This window comes from Nilaparvata lugens, unplaced genomic scaffold (assembly GCF_014356525.2).
Source record: "Nilaparvata lugens isolate BPH unplaced genomic scaffold, ASM1435652v1 scaffold4826, whole genome shotgun sequence".
NCBI lineage: Eukaryota > Metazoa > Arthropoda > Insecta > Hemiptera > Delphacidae > Nilaparvata > Nilaparvata lugens.
Window position 1 is genome coordinate 3,685 of NW_024090837.1, and position 19,558 is coordinate 23,242.

A 19,558-nucleotide genomic window follows, 5' to 3' on the forward strand; every position below is an offset into this window, starting at 1 on the left:
CAAGGCAGTGGAAAGGTAGGTAATCGGAAGCCCTGTTCTTCTATCTTACTTTACTGTCATTATAATGTGAGCCCCACTCTATGTGGGGACCGTAATAGCTTCTTTTTTGCTGAGGAATAATGGATAATGTATCAACAGACGCACACTGCCTCGTCGAGGTATGCGCGAGAGGCTTGCCTCGGACAAATCTGTGCGTTTACCGAACATAACCTAAAACTTTCAGTGTCAAGATGAAAAACTCTCAATAATCGAAATTAATCAAGTAAATTTATACTGAATCCTCGAATTTTCATATATTTTAATTGAAAAACCTTGTGTGTTTTTGAATAAATATAATACATTTTTTGAATCATGCCAAGCCCTTGAACAACGAAAATCAAGATGGCTGAGCTAAAATTCCAATGGAGAAAATGGTTTTGCTCAACAGAGTTCTCTAGTGAATTTAATGGACGGTCTCCATGGTAATCATGGTAGTGTTAATTATTTATTTATGCAATATTTGTACAAATAATTACTCAACATTGTGACGAAGCTACTAATAATAAATTAGTGGATACAGCGTAAGTAATATTTTACCGCCTATAGTCTAGTTGTACGTTATATTGTTGGTGATAATTGGACAATTTCGGTGGCTTACATCGGAATGTCAGGCCTAGTTTTGTGGCCTTGTTTGTATATAATTGATACACTAGAAAAACAAATTCTTCTTTATAGAGTAAATAATAAAAATAACAGGTCCAGACCTAAATTTTCTAAATATGTCATAGTATTAATCCATGAACTAACCTACATTTTCATGTATTTTGAATATTGCCTGGTACTTTTAACCTAGGTTTTTATACGGTTACTTTCGCTTTGATGTTTACTGTTTTTTTATTAGTTTTTGTCCGATATCAATGACCCTAGAATTTTTTATATCTCCATTGCATTAGCCTATGCACTATCATAATTATTGAAGTATCGTCTACTCATTGTTGTTTGAGGTAGATGGAAACCCTGTTTGTTGTTGCTATTAGTTACAACATCGTTGTCCAGTAATCTGCTTCATTGGCTTGTCCTAGATGATCTGAATAATATATTTTCAAGAATTTGAGTTGCCTAGATAGTTTTAGCTTTAAAGTCAGTTAAAAACTATAGACCTACTTATTTGGTAATAGGATTATAGAGTAGAAACATCACCGTACCTAACCTATTCCTTGTTATCCAACGTTCAAATTCCCTATAACTTGCTGTATGGGCTATTAATCATTTGTTGGTTTTGCTAATTATCATTTTAATTCACCTTCTTTGGTAAAGCAATTTGATATATCTTTTTCGAAATAAAAGCGTTTCTCGGTGTAAGTGCACGTCCAGTGCCAACATACCTATTATCAAATTTTTGGTTGGGATCGATTTAGTATGTTATTTTGTACGGTTACTAGTGTTTAAGTTTTATTTTTAGGATAACATACTAAATCGATCCCAACCAAAAATTTGATGACAGGTGTGTTGGCACTGGTCGTGCACTTTAGCCGCGTTTCTCTCCCTTATTATTGAGTGTTAGAGTTAGATCTATTGTGAGCTTATTTCAACAACACTTTAGCTGCGTTTACACCAAAGTTATTGACAAAATGTTTATTTTTCCGTCCTTATAGATGCTAATAGATTGAACATAACTATCATACACATGATGAACAGATGTGTTTGTTCAGTTCCGTTCAATCTAATTAATAGAATCTATAAGGACGGAAAAGTAAACATTTTGTTAATTATCATCCACACTAACTTTTTATTTCAACATCAACATATTAACTGTCTTTAAGTTGATGCTTTCCATTCAATTATTACTTATTTTTTAAATTAATACTATAGAATTCACCAATTCTTTCCTCTTCCTCACCTTTACTTATTTGTTTTCAATACTTTCCAGGTAGAAGACCACACTCCTGAATCTTCCTGAACATTATCAAGATCTTCCCAATCCTTTCCTAATGCTTCTTCTTCTGCTACCTGTTGTCTTCCTTACCTAGAAGATAAATCAAGATAACTAGATCATCAGGACCTTTCCTGATCATTATCTTCCTTGTTACCTAGAAGATAACTAGGACATAGAGACATTTCCTGAACATAATCTTCCTTGTGACTATGTACCTTCATGGATCTTCCTTCTTAATCTTTCTCTTATAATCTTCCTTATTCCTTGTTACCTAGAAGATAACTGGAGATAACTAGAACATAGAGACATTTCTTGAACATAATCTTCCTTGTGACTTGGATAATAACTAAAGATACCTTGGAGGTAGCTCAAAGTGCCTAGAAAAGAAGTAGGATACCTAGAAGATAACTTTAAACAATAGCTCACTAGTCTATAACAAGAAGATACCTAGAAGATAACTCAATACAATAGTCTATAACAAGAAGATACCTAGAAGATAATTCAATAGCCTATAACAAGAAGATACCTAGAAGATAACTCAAGATACCTAGAAAGCAACTAAATATACCTAAAGACTACTCGAGATTTCTATAAGATAACTGAAGATACCTAGAAGACTACTCTAGATACCTAGAAAATAACTGAAGATACCTAGAAGACTACTCAAGATATTTAGAAAATAACTAAAGATACCTAGAAGACAACTCAAGAAGCTAACTCAAGATGTCGTCCAATCTACGAGCAATACAAAAACGCTTAAAATCGGTTACAAGCATCCAAAAAATCACAAGATCTATGAGAATGGTTTCAGCCGCCAAGTATGCGCGCGCAGAAAAACTTCTATCAGATGTGAAGGATTTTGGGTTGGGCACGAAAGTGTTCTACAATCTTTTCCCAGTTGAGAAGGAGGCGAAAGACGGTGGAGGGGTGGCAGCGTTTGCCGTGACGTCAGACCGCGGTTTGTGCGGCGCTTGTCACAATGTGGTCTCCAAGAGGGTGGTGAAGTATTTGGAGGGGGTACCGGAGAACCCACAGGTGGTCTGTGTGGGAGAGAAGTCGCGTTCGATTCTACGTTACAGGTTTAAGGATAATATTTTGTTGACGGTGGGCCAGGTTGGGCAGAAACCACCGACATTCCTGGATGCTAGTAGGATTGTGATCGAGGCTAACGAGCTAGGGTTGGGTGAGATGTCGTGGTTTATCGCCTACAACAAGTTTGAGTCGATTGTAAAGTACGAGACCAGTGAGATGGAGATTGCCAGCGTGAAATCGATCACAGATTCTGAGGAAATGTATAAGTATGAAGTGGAGGAGCCCGAGGATCTGTTGGATTATCTGGAGTTTTCACGGCCCGCTCTGCTGTTCTACGCGATGTGCGAGTCGTCGTGTAGCGAGCAGTCGTCGCGCATGACGGCCATGGATAATGCGTCGAAGAACGCGTCGGAAATGATTGGACGACTGCAGTTGCAGTACAATCGCAACCGACAGCGACTCATCACAACCGAGCTGATCGAGATCATTTCGGGAGCGTCGGCTTTGGAGAAGGAGGAGTAAGCCTCAGTTGCACAAAAGCCTGTTAAATTTTAATCATGATTTGGCTCAACTCACACTTACGCGACTCAGGTCGAGAAGAGACTCGACTCTAGTCGAGATCATGTATTTTCAAATGGGACGTCATGGAGACTAGAATCGACTGATCTGAGTGTCACCATTTGGAAACACATGCTCTCTAGTCTCTAGTCGAGAACATGTGTTTTTAAATGTTGACAGTCGCGGAGACTAGAATCGACTGGTCTGAGTGTCACCATTTGGAAACACATGCTCTCGACTAGAGACCAGTCTCTTCTCGACATGAGTCGCGTAAGTGTGAGTTGAGCCTTAAAGGCCTTGAGAACCAATTAGAGAAGACTTCCTCACGGAATAGCCTTCTCTGATTCGATTTCGTTACATTTAATCATGATTAGAGTTTGATAGGCTTCTGTGCAACCGGGCAATAGAGTGGGATATTTGAGAATAGAGGGGAATTGGGGTTGGAGGAGGTTGAGAAAGAAGTTGAATTGTGGTTGGATAGTGATTTTAATGGGTTAAATTTGGGTTGGAGAGAGTTTATTCTGGGCTAGAGGGGGTTTATTATTCATTTTTTTATAGGGGAGGATCAACAGGCACATCCCAAAACGGTTCCTCCCCCGAATTTTGATTCATTAAAATATTTGGGTTGAATTATGGTTGAAGGGAGATTGAATAGGGGTGAAGAAAGGGATAGATTCTGAGTGGAGAGGTAATGGAATTTGAATGAAGTATTGGAATTTGAGGAGATATAAGTTGATGGATAGAATAGGAGAGAAGAGGGGTTGAAGTGAAGTAAAGAAGGATTGGAGTTTGAGAAGGTAAAATAAAACAGAAAGCTATTAGAAATAAAAGAGAAGAAGAAGAGATACAATTGAAGGAAAGAAGGGGTGTAACTGTTGGGAAGAGGGGATGAGGGAGATGTTTTGATGGGAATAGAAAGGGAAGTTGAAGAAATTTGAGTGAAAAGTGAAGAGGATTTCAGTAAAAATTGAAAGGAAATTGTAAATTTATGAGGGGATGGTAAAGCAATGAAGATGAATGGTATTGGAGTAGACGTGTTTAGTATTGGAGGGAAATATTGAAGGAAACTGTACTATGGATTGAAGTGAAATAGTTGTGCTGGAAAATGAGAGTGAATAATTAGGAATGGAGGTGTAGTTGGTGATTGAGTTATTCATAATATTTGTTGCAATTGTCGTTCAGGACTCTCCCATGTATTTTGTAGAGTCTAAGGCTCAACTCACACTTACGCGACTCAGGTCGAGAAGAGACTCGACTCTAGTCGAGAGCATGTGTTTTCAAATGGTGGCCGTCGCGGAGACTAGAGTCGACTGGTCTGAGTGTCACCATTTGGAAACACATGCTCTCGACTAGAGTCGAGTCTCTTCTCGACCTGAGTTGCGTAAGTGCGAGTTGAGCCTAATACATCATGAATGCTTAGAGATACTGAAAAATGTGTTTTCCAAAACTGTAAAAATAGGAAACTAAGTATTGGTAATTCAAGATATGTTCTGTGTGAGTTATTTGATATGGTTCTCCATTATTCCATACTGGAAGCATATTGATCAAGTCGTGTATTAAGTTTCTCTTGTTATTGATAAGGCATCTATAATGTTAATTGATAAGGCAACTGAACTGATTCAATAATTTATGTTAGTAAGAATTAAATTTCCCTTATCACCTCAAGTCATAATATTCTAGAGTATTTTTTGTAGACACTCTCAGTGTATGCTTCAATGTTAAAATATCCATGTTACTCAAGTCATGATTAATTTTAATTTTCCCTGTCTTTGATATCAGCAAATATTATTCAAACATTTTTCTCTGAATAATAATTGATTCTCATTCACATGTTAAATTTAAATGCATTTCCTTGTAATTACCGGGAAATTGATAAAGTTTTTATTTTTGTTCTAGTTAATTTCATACTGAGACTATTAATGTTATAACTGTTATCATTCACAAATAAAATTTGTCATTTGTCAATAGAATTATTTGTATTTTATTTGCTCTCAAAATTATTTTGTGACAAGCTGAAAGCTGTATTGAGTGCGGTTGCTCAATATCCGGTTAAATTATAACAGTGATTAATTCTACAAGAACCAATCAGAGAAGCCGTCTTTCAAAAAAAGATATCTTCTATGATTGTTAGAATCATCAACCAATCACGAATTGGTTCTCGTGAAATTAATCACGGTTAAAATTCAACCGGCTATTGTGTAACCGAGCCTGAATGTTTCAGAATTGGCTAATAATTAATCAGTAGTCTTAAGACGCGTTTACACCAAAGTTGTTAACAAAATGTTAATAACTCAATCCATATAGATTCTACTAGATTGAACAAAACTTGACAAACACATATGTTCATCATGTGTATGATAAGTTATGTTCAATCTAATAGAATCTTTAAGGATTGAGTTATTATTTGATAGATCTTTCAATAATGTTAAGCTGTGTTTACACCAAAGTTATTAACAGAATGTTTATTTTCCGTTCCTTATAGATTATATTAGATTGAACTATAGTTATTATATTACAAACTGCTTTTTCATATCATATACAGTTCAATAATTATTTTCTTAGTCTATATTATGTAAATTCATCTATAATTTTGCTGTATTGTAAGCTATTGTATATAAGTGTATAAGCCAGTATATATTGTAATCTACATAAATAAAGTACTCAATCAATCAATCAAACCGATCATTCTTCGTGAACCGTTTTGAATTATAAGAACTAAACTTCTCAGTCAACTAGAACAGACGTGTTAGAAAGTTTAGAAGAAAAATGTGTTCGAATAAAATGAATTAATATCAATCATTTATTGAGAAGTGTAAATACGATGTTCCGTTGTTTTCAATGATTATGTTTCATCGGAATTAATTAACAGTCACTAGGTCATGTCAGAGGCTCTGAAATTGATCAGTTGCGACCTGTAAACTCATTGTAATCTACATAAATAAAGTACTCAATCAATCAATCAATCTCTCTGGTAGAGAGTTTGGTAGAGAGTTAGTGGGGAGGATATTTTTAATATTCTTTCCGAAGAATGGACATTGATATGTCCAAAGCTCCGCCAATTTATGTAGATTTAAGTGTATTAGCCGGGTATATATTGTGGTCTACATAAATAAAGTACTCAATCAATCAATTAATCTCTCTCTCTCTCTCTCCATTATCAGTACCGTGCTCCATGGCAGTTGGGAGGAATTTGGAAAGAACTATTCTGTTTATACTATTTTGAACACTTGCCAGGCAACTCGTCTAACATATCAAAATAGCATGACAGTGATAAGCATTAGTATTCTCCTCTGGGCTTACTTACTTATGCATTGCACATGAAATCTGACTTCTACTATTCATGGATGTTCATTTTGTGTTTCATCTATTCTTACTACTAAAATTAAGTTTCAGATAGAGTGTAGGTAGGCTATATTCACGTAAATTGAAATAATAGTTGAAAGTATTTTATTGAGTAAACCTATTTTAACAACCAGTGATTTCAAAACATTTTTTTATTTGATAAAAATCAGTAGTTATGGTAGTTTAAGTCGTTTCTATTCAATAAGCATAGAGAAACAATAGCGTAATAGCTTACGCTATTGTTTCTCTATGATATAAGTCACTACAACATCATTGTATTCACAATATCACAATAATATCAAAGTGATATTTTCGAGCTCAAAATTTAAGTGATTTTATTCTATATTTTGTGAATATTTGAAGTTTGGTTTTTGTTTTAACGGAAGTTTCATTATCAATCTATCTAAATTTGAAATTCTTTGTTTTATTCTGATTCATAGTTTCAGATTGAAGATTTGGTGTTGAAATTGAAGTGAACATAACCTACATAATATTTGGACGATTTGTGACAAAATCAGGAAATTGAAGAAGTTTTGGGCAATAGCCTGTTTTTTCTTTTCCGACTATTGTTCGCTCTATCTAATAAATAAATATCAATGAAAGCAGGACTTCTTTCAAACGTCCTAGTATATAGGAGGTCCTGATGAAAGCCTTGTTTTATATAATATTCCAATGCTTTAATCAAATAGCTTACTGAATACATACAGTCAATATTTTTCTGGCTTCAAATTTATCAAGTTTTTTAATATTTTTCAATTTATTAATGCATTTTCAAGAGTAATAATAATTTGTTTCAACTTTCTGATCAACCGAGATACAAAATTTTTAGTATAATGTATATTTGGACTGTAAATTTTTTGTGATCTTTATAAAAGTGTTTTCATAACCTCATTTGAACTATTTTTATCAAAATTAGGGAGAGGAACAGTTTTGGGTTTATCCTGTTGATTCTCTCCCAATCATTAATTTGATGTTGTGATTAAGGAATGTAATAAATGTAAATGTAAAAGAAAATAAAAACTCTTGAGGTAGGTGAATCAATATAAAATGAATATCAAATAGATTTTTGGGAAGAGAACCTAATTTCGAAAGAAGATTTGTTAGCTTACTATTACACTAAATTACTATTGCCAATGTTGCATAATTGAAATATGATCTAAAACGTGTTTGGCCTTGTTTGGATATTGAATACGTAAGTGGAAATTAAAACGTCATAGATTTTTTTTTTGTATTATAGCTCATGAGTTCCAGTGTCTGTTGAATATCTGTAGTGACAATTGATTTAAACAGCTGATGTAGCCTGGTGGCCTAGTCCTTAGACCAGATATAGAAAAAATATATATATATATATACTAGCCGTTAGGCTCGCTTCGCTCGCCATATCCGTCTAGCCAGGGGGCTTCGCCCCCTGGACCCCCAACTGGATCGTCCAAGAATGAGATCAGCAGGCTCGCTTCGCTCGCCTGCATTTTTCATTTGGGCATTTTTATCATATGTTTGGACAATCCAGTCGGGGGTCCAGACTAAACGGATATGGCGAGCGCAGCGAGCCTGACTGCTAGTAATATAATATTCCCAGGATTGAAGTAGCAGTGCCCAGTCAATTATTCCGCGATAAATGCATTTAAATCTTCAACTTGGTGCCAACCTAACAAAGTCAACTCAACTTAATGCCAACCTGACAAAATTATTAATTTAGTTGCCAGTTTACAACTGTTTCGAAGAGGTACTCTCTCTAGATTATAGTTCTATAGTAACATATGATATGGAAATTTCAATTATAATTAAGAGATTGGGAGAAGAAGAATATACATGCTAAAAGACGAACTTTAAACCCTTAAAAATAACCCTTAGAGTTAAAATATTGCCAAAAGATTTCTTAGTGCGCCTCTAAAGGGCCAACTGAACATACCTACCAAATTTGAACGTTTTTGGTCCGGTAGATTTTTAGTTATGCGAGTGAGTGAGTGCCATTTCGCTTATATATATATATATATATCTGGTCTAAGGCATAGTGTAATAAGGGCTTCTTACTACAATTTTTACTTGAAGAAGTCGTTAGATCATGTCAGAGGCCCTGAAATTGATCAGTTGCGACCTGAAACCTTCAGACCTGAGCCAGCCAGGTCACTCGATATTATTACTACAATTTTATTATCAAATTTATGTCCGAAATCACCGCACCAATTCTATATTTTAGAGAATATATGCATTTGTAGAACCCAGTTTTTAGAACCCATATTAAATCTGATTTAACCTATAGAATCAACATAGTATTGTAAGCTTTAAATGGCTAGATTACTTTGAGTGAGCCAGTGATCACTCATATCAACATCAAAATATCGATGGGCTTATCTAGTTTTAGTATCGAAATATTAGGCTATTGATATTCGATACTCGATATTTTAATATCGATATTACTGGTTTACTTGAAGTAAACAATGAATGATTGATTAATAATAATTTATTGATGTATACAAATAATGTAGTAAAAAAAATAAAATAATTAGTAATTATTAATTAATTAATTATAATAATAATTATAAATAATTATTATTATAAAATAATAGTGTTTTTGTGTTTGTAGAATGTTCTCGAAGAAAAAGAAGAAGCCGCAAATCTCGCCTCCGACCAACTTCGAGCACAGGGTGCACACTGGCTTCGACAAACGGGAGGGCAAGTATGTGGGCTTGCCCCTGCAGTGGGCCAGCATAGTGGGCAACAACCAGATACTCAAGAGCACCAATCGGCCCCTGCCCCTTGTCGATCCTTCTGAGATTACACCTACCGAGATACTTGACCTTAAGGTACTTGCAAACTATATTGTAACTATATTTACCTTATCTTGGACTTTGTCACCTATAAATTTGGAAGAAGAAGAATAGCACTAGGACTATCTTATTATTTTATTTACCAATGTTATATCATTAGTGTCATTTGCATTTTGAATAAATAAATAAATATTCACTTTGATCTTAAGTTACTTTGAAGCTGCTCACTTGAAACTGTCTTCAACAGGAGCTTATGACCTAGTTTAGTTTCATATTAAATGAAAAAGAAAAAGACTAAGAAATTGTCAAAAACCACTGATTTATTGATAATTAGAAAGATTTGTTAGAAAGGAAAAGATTTGTTAGAAAGAAAGATTTGTTAGAAAAGATAATTAGAAAGACTGATTTATTGATAATTATTACACCATTGTCAATCTCTGATAAACTCTGAGAAAAACTAAGAGTTTATCAGAGATTGACAATGGTGTAATAACCGAAACCGGTCTTTCTAATTATCAATAAATCAGTGGTTTTTGACAATTTCTTAGTCTTTTTCATTTAATATGAATAATTACCACAATATCAACTTCTCAACTACACAAATAGTTTAGTTTCCTTTTCGTCACTACAACAAAACACAAAAACAAACAATGCTTTTTAATCAATACAAATACTAGTGCTTATTTAATACTATTTGTCATGTTAAGTTATATTCAAGATAAGATTGAAAAGAATTCTATAGTGAGGTCCATTATAATGACAGTATTTGATTAAACATGGTGTTTCTATCCTTCTCTATCATTTGACTAAGCAGATAGCGCTATCCTTTTTTACCTCTGCATGGTTGCTAGATCGTTTTCCAACAATGTAGAAAATATAATCACATAACAAAACTTATTATGCAAATGTATTATTTAATCATTGTAATAAAATCAATTTGCTTGACGAATAAAATATAGCCTAATTGATCATTCTTAACAAGAATGAAATAGTTATTTGTATATCTAGAGTGAAAAGTACGACTTTTTCTCCCTGAGGGAAAAAGTTTGAAGCCGAGGGCAACAATTTTCCTGAGGGAGAAAAAGTATTTTTCGCTCGTGATGTACACAACATTTTTCCTCCATCTACATTTTTTTATAGAAACTGCAAATTAAATCATTCTAATAACTACGTATTGGTGACAATGTTTCCTAACAACATAACCTAAAATCTAAAACCTAAAAACCGGTCGTCTGATAGGCACTGCTGATTGCGCTATCTATCGGCCAAAGTTGTAACAATCATATCAGCTGGGCTACCAAAAATGGCTGACTCCAGATCACGCGGTTCAGATTTGAATTGCAGATCAAAAAATATTTTTTGTTGGCTGGTATTTTGAATAGAATGAAATATTTTAAAAATTTTTATCGTCTACTAATATTAAGAATATAATATCATACAAACATATATTTCATGAGTTGATCAAATTTCTTGTTTTGGTATTGAATTCAGTTGACTCAATGACTGACACCTCTATTACGCTTTCTCATCTGAGCTTAGACCTTCTAACCTATTACAATGTGAGTTTTTCAATAAATTAGAGATGCTTCCCATGTTATTTAAATGGAGTCACTTTTCCTCCCTAGGGAGTTTTTCTGTTTTTTACTACCGAGAGCGAAAAAGTGACACTTTAGTATTATGTTTGAGGGAGTAAAGTAAGTACTTTAGACAGTAGGTGGAGGAAAATACTATTTGTCATGTCAAGTTATATTCAAGATAAGATTGAAAATAATTCTATAGTGAGGTCCATTATAATGACAGTATTTGATTAAACATGGTGTTTCTATCCTTGTCTATCATTTGACTAAGCAGATAGCGCTATCCTTTTTTACCTCTGCATGGTTGCTAGATCGTTTTCCAACAATGTAGAATTATAATCACATAACAGAACTTATTATGCAAATGTATTATTTAATCATTGTAATAGAATCAATTTGCTTGACGAATAAAATATAATTATTGATCATTCTTAACAAGAATGAAAAGTTAATATTACATATGATATGCTGGTATTAGATATTCTCAATAGAAAACAGTGGTTAAGCAGAGAATCGGCAACGATTCATTCTCCTTCTTCTCCACAAGTGATGAAGCGGGGTTTAAGGGCAAACACTTCAGGTTATTTATTTATTTATTTATACGTGGATACAATAACAAATCATATAAATATGATTGAGAAGGAACAACAGGCTTGGCCCAAAACTATCCCATTCCCAAATTTTGATTACATGTCCAAAAAATAGGTTATGTTTCTTCTGTAAGAAGTTCAAGCTCAACTTTCGTCCAAAAATAAATATGAGATGTAAATTCTAAATTTAGAAAATTAAAACACCAAATAATAGTTAAATATTACACTCAATTATCACAGCACATTGTATTAATTAAGTTATTTTATGAATTTTGAAGCCAAAAATACACACAAATTCTCACTAAGAACAGCTGAAGATCTTAATATATGAATTGGTAATCCATCAAACGATGCCACCATCATCTTTACCAGTAATTTTATTTTCTAAGTCTCTTCTGTATGTTTTGTATATAAACCGAATTTGAATTAAACTCTCTGTTGCAGACAATAGTCCGCGGCGACCAGAAACCCCTGCCGAAAGGCGGTTTTGTCCCGGGGGGCTCAACCCCAGGAGGGCCCCCCGGGGGTGCCGATCCAGTGGGAGGCACCCCCATGCACCCGCCCGGCCTGCCCAAGACGTCGCACGTGGCTCGCAGCAACTCGCTTCGCTCGCACAGTCCGCCGCGTCTGCGCAGAGGCGATTTTAGGGCCGCCAATGCTGCCAACATTCCGCCCGCTGTGCCCGAGGACCATGTGCTCAACCTGCCGCACTATCCTAATAACCGAAATAGTTCGCCTTATGTGAGTATGGTAAATAGATAAATTTGACATTAATTGACAATTTTTCAAAAACTAGTGACTTTTTTCTGGTGGAGGTGGAGACAACATGAGCACTGAACTTGTCCGTGAATAAAGCCTTGTTTTCATTAGTACCGGTAGATTTGATTTGATTTGATTTGATTAAATTTTCTCCCTGGAGACTCTTTAAAGAGTATAGGAAATCGTCAAGGACTATTTGTCAAAAAAATAAAGGAATACATATAAACATATATTATATACGTCACATTCCACAATGTACATTGTAATTTAATCCTCCCAAAAGCCTCATTCTCCATCCATAAATTCTTGAATACTGTAGTAAACCCCGTTTGCTAAATATTTTCTCAATAGATTTTTGAAAATATCCTTATTCTCATTTTCTCTCAAAGCTGACGGCAGTTTACTAATAAATTTCATACCCATATAAGAAGGCTTATTTTCATAATGAGCTGTCCTGTGGTATTGTGCAGAAAATTTACTCTTATTTCTAGTGTCATTATGTATGTCACAGTTTCTTATAAATTTTTTATCTCTTAAATACATGATCACTTCGAAAATGTACAGTGCAGGCACAGTTAGTAGTCCTAGATCTTTAAAATACTCTCTGCAGGACTCTAATGGCTTAAGACCTTTAATCGCTCTCACAGCTCTCTTTTGAATTCTAAAGATTCTATCTAAATTTTTGAGTCTGGAGCCCCCCCAAACCAATATTGCATACCGAATATGTGACATTATGAGGGCATGATATACTGTACATGTTAAGATAGTGTTCCCAGTACTTAATCTTGAAATCTGCCTGAGTGCAAACACTCCAGATGATATTTTACAGCACAAATGATCAATATAGTTATCCCAAGACAAGTTCTGGTCCAGCAAGACACCTAGAAATTTCACAGACAGAGGTTGTTCAACATTCACTCTATTTATTTGAACTTCAAGATCTCTATAATTATTTCTATGTTTGAACTGCAAGAACTGCGTTTTAGTTTCGTTTACTTTGAGGTTATGTTGACTGAGGAATTGGGCTATGGCATGTACATTGACAAAAGTATCTAATTCTAATTTTTCTGCATCATTTGCACTACAATCTACCATTTAGTGGTAGAGTTCCCTGGGCAAGTACTAATCATCTTGTGGACTTTATTTTGGAGCACTGAACTTGTCCGTGAATAAAGCCTGGTTTTCATTAGTACCGGTAGAGTTGGTGGTAGAGTTCCCTGGGCAAGTACTAACTATCTTGTGAACTCTCCCAATAAAAACGTTCATGGTAGAGTACTAGTTTTCAGTAGAGTAGAGTGGGATAGCACCTGGGATAGTACTCTACCACTTGCCTTCCCTCACCACCGCTTCTCACTCTACTCTACCACTACTATGCTAATGAAAACAGTCACGAGCTAGTAGAGTAGAGTTTTGTATTGACATATTAAGGTTAGTTGTGTTTACTAGACAACACACTTTACCTACTATTCTCAATTCTAGTGAAAACAGTTTCTCGACCAAGTAAGTAGAGTAGAGTTAGCTCGGTATGCCAATTACACGACCACTATCTAATAGTGAAAACAAGGCTTAGGCTAGGCACACATCAGTTAGTCAAGACAAGACAAGACACGTTTAGTCACAATGGGTCATATGAATAAAACCAGAGCAAATGCTCATGAGCAAGAGCATGAATCATAAGGTTTTGCTCATGAGCAAAAGGTAGAAACAAAAGCATTTGCTCATTTTTATATGAATAAGCTTTACTTTATACTCTTACCTTATTCTCCTGAACTCTGGAGCAAATGCTCACGTTTTTTTAAAGATTTTTCATCAGCTGATTCGCTTTTGTAGCCTTACTTTGTTTTTATAGCTCACGGAAGCGCTAAATATGCAAGTAGGGTGCACCGCTTGTGTTTGCGTCGTCTGCTCTGTTTTCTATTTATGAATAGAGTTTTAGGTTAGTTGAGTTCAAAATTTTGAAATAATAGCGTGAAAAAATGTCATCTCTATAATAATCTTCAGCATATTCTTATAATATTGTCAATAGCCTTCTTATAATCGTATACACTCTTATCTTCTTACATGCCTATTTCCTATTTTGTGATGGCTATCTTTATAACAGGTAGCTATATTTTCTATTTATTCTTTTGTAGGGATAATGGTGATATATATCATGGTTTGAATCTAAAAATAGTTTTATACTTCTCAACTATTGGTTGTGATCGTATCTGGTATAGTTTCCTCTTCCTCATACGAATTAGTTGAGCCATTTTACTATGAGCAAAAGGTTATAAGCTGCTCTAGACTAGACTCACCTTTTTTGAAGCATTTTCTTCAAAAGTTGAGCAAATGCTCTAGTTTATTCATGCAATTTTGAGCAAAAGCTTTTACTTTTGAGAAAATTTTTGATGAGCATGAGCAAAAGGTTTTGCTCACGTTATTCATAGAAAATGAAGCAAATGCTCCATATTTTAGAAGTATAAGCAAATGCTCAACTTTATTCATATGACTCATTACTTCAAATAGTTGCTTATGAAGACATGTCTAATTGCAATGACTAATCGGTGTGTGATGCTTTATAAGCAACTATGTGAAGTATTGCGACTAATCGTGACTAGTCTTGACTAACGGGTGTGTGCCTACCCTTAAGGTAGCTGCAATTTCAAGTTTTTCTTCGTGACTGAACCTACCTATCTATAGCTACCTATATTTTCATTTTTAGTGAATTGGTGCATAAGCCAACACATATTGTAATATTTACATTAATGTTGGAATCTAATGTAAACGGTTGTGTCTCAAAAATAGATAAATAAACGGTAGCCTATACTAGTAATACTGTAATAGTATCGTACGCCACATGTACGGGAAGGCGAGAATGATGTTTCTAGTTGAGGCGTTAGAATTTCATTCGAGCACTGTAAAAGACATTCACGTCCAAGTAACGTACACTATTTTTTGTCATAATAATCTAAAGAAGAATAATTTAGAAATAGAAAACATTACCTTCTTGTGCTGAAGCTACTACATGCAGTCTATAACCTAGTTTACAAATTCCGAATCAAAACTACCACCTGGAACGCTGATGGTGTTTTTTTTGTAGCAGTTTTGATGTTCCTATTTAGGAACTAAGAAACATCTTCAACTGTATAGAGAACCTATGGTTTCATTACAGTAGAGTATGCTGTAATGAGAATTATATGTTTATTTGTTCTGCAAACAGCTCTTTACCGGCTTGATTTCATGCATGGAAAACAGCTGAGATTGAATGACTATGACAAAAATTGTGTTGTCAAAGCCCAAATTCATAATTAATAATTTTGTTTTGTAGGTGAAACAAAGCCCCGAATGGGGTGGGCCCAACCACGTGGATGGAGGAGGAGTTGTACGTCGCTCCTCCCCGTCTTCCTCGTCGCAGGGGGGTGAGGAGTACCGGGGAGGACCAGCAGCCTACCACCAGAACCACCACCAGACCAATGGCAACCCTCCTCAGGTCAGATATTCAACCAAACCCAATAAATTATCGATAGCAATATGGTATAAGATTATTATGAGGGTCATTTTTTTGCAACCTCCGATTGATCATAACTCGCCAAGTGAATTTAAGGGCCGGTTTCCTAACTATAGCGAAGTTCGATATTTAATTCGATATTTATTCGATATTTATTCGAATTTTTTTTGTTCGATATTTATTTTTAACTATAGCTAAGTTCGTTTTTTGATTTAGCTAAGTTCTAGACTCTGAACAGTTGGAGTCAGAAAATTGACTTTCCGAAACGGGGCGTAGTCACAGTTCACGTTTGAATTAAATTTTGATAAACTAGATAATCGAACACAAAATAAAATAGTGTGAAGTTTCAGCTATTTTGGATTATTTAGAAATGTTTCATTCCGTCAAGGAAAAACGTTTTCAATATTATAGAAATGAGAAAATTAGGATTATCATGAAAACTGCGACTACGCCCCGTTTCGGAAAGCCAATTTTCTGACTCCAGCTGTTTAAAGTCTAGAACTTGGATAAATGCCGAGCTCCGAAACCGGCCCTAAGTGGGCTCTAACGTTGGAGCTCCTCGTTGGTATGGAAGCTAAGTAGCTAAGAAGTAGGGATGGGTTTAGAAACATCGATGTTTCAACATCAAACATCGATGTTTACTGTTCGATGTTTTTTACTTATCGATGGTTTTACCTAGACATCGGTCATTCGATGTTTTTCCCAACAAAAAGGAATTTTTCAATCAGGATCTCTGTATTTTTATGTGAGACTGTTGGATACTCTTGAGGATTTACATAACTGTGGCCCTTGTCAAGGTTAGATACCTATTTAGAATTGAATAAGAGGTCGGATTTTTCGTTTCTTAGGAAGAAAGAGTTTTTCTTATTACAAGTGCTTTCCTCAACATACGTTTAATACCAATTATTAATCTAGCTCTCATTTCCTAAATAATACTATCAGGTATTGAATGAATACGATTATGAGTAACAATGATTGCTAAAATTAGCTTAGGATGAAATCCCAAGACAGAATCTTCGAGGATATCCCGAGAGGTTTCTGACTCAACTATTATTGGATTTTTTTTTATATTCGATTAAATAACAATCTCCGTTGATAACGTAGAGTCTGATTACCTACAACTACAAACAATTTATTTACTTACAGTTTCGTTGCTGCCAATCAATAATATTCCTTTATTGTTAACTACTTTTCAAAAGCTCTGTCCCTTCCTTTTACATGTACATAAAAAAGGAAATTGATTTCACTATCTGAGTTACTCTAAGGATATAATAGTCTTCCGTAAAATGTACGGCAACACGTCGATGTTTAAAACATCGATGTTTTAACTTTCGATACCCATCCCTACTAAGAAGCTAAGTAAGGTAGTACAATAGCATAAGTAGATATCCCATGTTATAGAGCGTTTATGTCGCAACTTTAACTGTTATCTCAAGCCGATAGTCCACGTAGTTCTTTCCCGTGAAGCTGTATGACAACTCGTACATCATTATAAATTCGTATTGCTCACTTTTTTATGAGGAATATTAAAATCATTTGTGTTTAGTTTCCTCAAAATATGAGATTCCATAGGCGAGAAAGGAATTAATGAAACATATTCCTCAAACGCAGTATTTTCATCTATGTGTAGATGACTTTGAATAATTTGTAATATCGTATTAACACCTTTATTGATTGATACAATAAGTAGATCATCAAAATGATAGGTAGAGAATAAATTAGGTAACCTTGTGCTATTCCTCTCCCAAATTTAGATAAGGTTACACCATAGAGAAACGATAGCATAAGTAGATATCCCATGGTATAGGGCATTTATGTCGCAACTTTTACTGTTATCCCAAGCCGATAGTTCACGTAGTTCTTTCCTATGCAGCTGTGTGACCCTGGTAGTCTCTGAAGTTGTGCCGTTCATTAGCCTAAGCTAATGTTATCAATGAATGAATGGAAAACTGTAGTAATTGCATGCAATAAATTTTTCAGCTGACTAATACCATAGAGGAACTATAGCATAAGTATATATCCCATGGTATAGGGCGTTTATGTCGCAACTTTTACTGTTATCCCAAGCCGATAGTTCACATAGTTCTTTCCTATGCAGCTGTGTGACGCTGGTAGTCTCAAATTGTGCCGTTCATACACTCTCACCCCAACAAAACAGTAAAAATTGACAATAATCGACAGTAATCGGCTTGAGATAACAGTAAAAGTTGCAACATAAATTCCCTGTACCATGGGATATCTACTTACGCTATTGTTTCTCTATGGTTACACATAATCCGAAATAGGTTGTCTTGTTGTTGTTCACTTCACCTAACAATTTGTACAATTTGAGGTTGTGGTAGAGAGAATTTGAACGTCTTAACTTCACCAAAAAATGAAGACTTTTTTCCATTATTTCATTTTCCATTTTGACTTGTTAATAGATGCAAGGAGGTAGCATGGAAGTGCCTGCCGGGTACGCAGTGGGTGGATATCGGCCTCCTCACTCGCAACAGGTCTCCTCCTCAGGACAACTCACGCCTTCCTCACAGCCTCCTCACAACGCCAGGCCGCCTCAAGGTGCTCCTCACAATCTCAACAAGGTCAGTCAATCATCAATCAATCAATCAAGCCTTATCCCATCTAACGTCCATAAATGTTTATGTGATTTTTGTGGCTTCAAATTCATGAAGTTTTTAATATTTTCCCATTCATTAATAGATTTTCAAGTGTTCATCGGTCCACCTTTCTGATTAACCCTAATACAAAGTTTTTAATATAATATTTGGACTGTAAATTTTTATTATTATTATTATAGGTAAAGTTTACATATAACCTCATTAAAGCTGCGTTTACACCAAAGTTATTGAAAAAATGTTAATTTCTCTGTCCTTATAGATTCTATTAGATTGAACATAACTTATCATACACATTTTTTGTGTATTTGAGAAGTTGATATTGTGGTAATTATTCATATTGAATGAAAAAGACTAAGAAATTGTCAAAAAACCACTGTTTATTGATAATTAGAAAGACCGGTTTCGGTATTACACCATTGTCAATCTCTGATAAACTAAAACTAAATACAAGAGCAGCAGAATTATACTAGTAGGCGAGTACTGCTATTGGTCAGGGCATGAATGCCTGCCATTGGCCTAGCTAGACAGTCTGAGAGACAGTCTGGGAGGATACTGTCTAGCTAGGCCAATGGCAGGCATTCATGCCCTCGACCAATAGCAGTACTCGCCTACTAGTATAAATTCTGCTGCTCTTGTATTTAGTTTTAGTTTATCAGAGATTGACAATGGTGTAATAACCGAAACCGTTCTTTCTAATTATCAAATGAAATAACATTCTGTTAATAACTTTGGTGTAAACGCAGCTTTAGACTATTTTTATCAAAATTTGAGAGAGAAGCAGTTTTGGGTTAATCCTGTTGATTCTCTCCCAATCATTAATTTGATATTGTGATTGTGAAATAAATAAAGAAAAGAATGAAATAAATAGATATCTGATTTCCTTCAAGACTAATTTCTCCATCTGTAGAA

At 34.9% G+C, this 19,558-nt stretch overlaps 2 protein-coding genes across 2 annotated transcripts; both read left to right on the plus strand.

The window, feature by feature from the left end:
• Positions 1-405: 405 nt before the first annotated feature.
• On the plus strand, positions 406-18,613 carry LOC111063712 (serine/threonine-protein kinase PAK mbt; the record flags this gene model as incomplete). Its single annotated transcript, XM_039444502.1, is given in 5 exon segments — positions 406-560; positions 9,435-9,654; positions 12,230-12,526; positions 15,852-16,013; positions 18,455-18,613. Coding segments are annotated over 4 exon segments (837 nt in total), but the record flags the coding sequence as incomplete, so codon positions are not given.
• LOC111062579 (ATP synthase subunit gamma, mitochondrial-like) lies at positions 2,717-3,469 on the plus strand. Its single transcript, XM_022350269.2, has one exon. The coding sequence runs from the start codon at positions 2,717-2,719 to the stop codon at positions 3,467-3,469; it is 753 nt and encodes a 250-aa protein (XP_022205961.2).
• Positions 18,614-19,558: the final 945 nt, after the last annotated feature.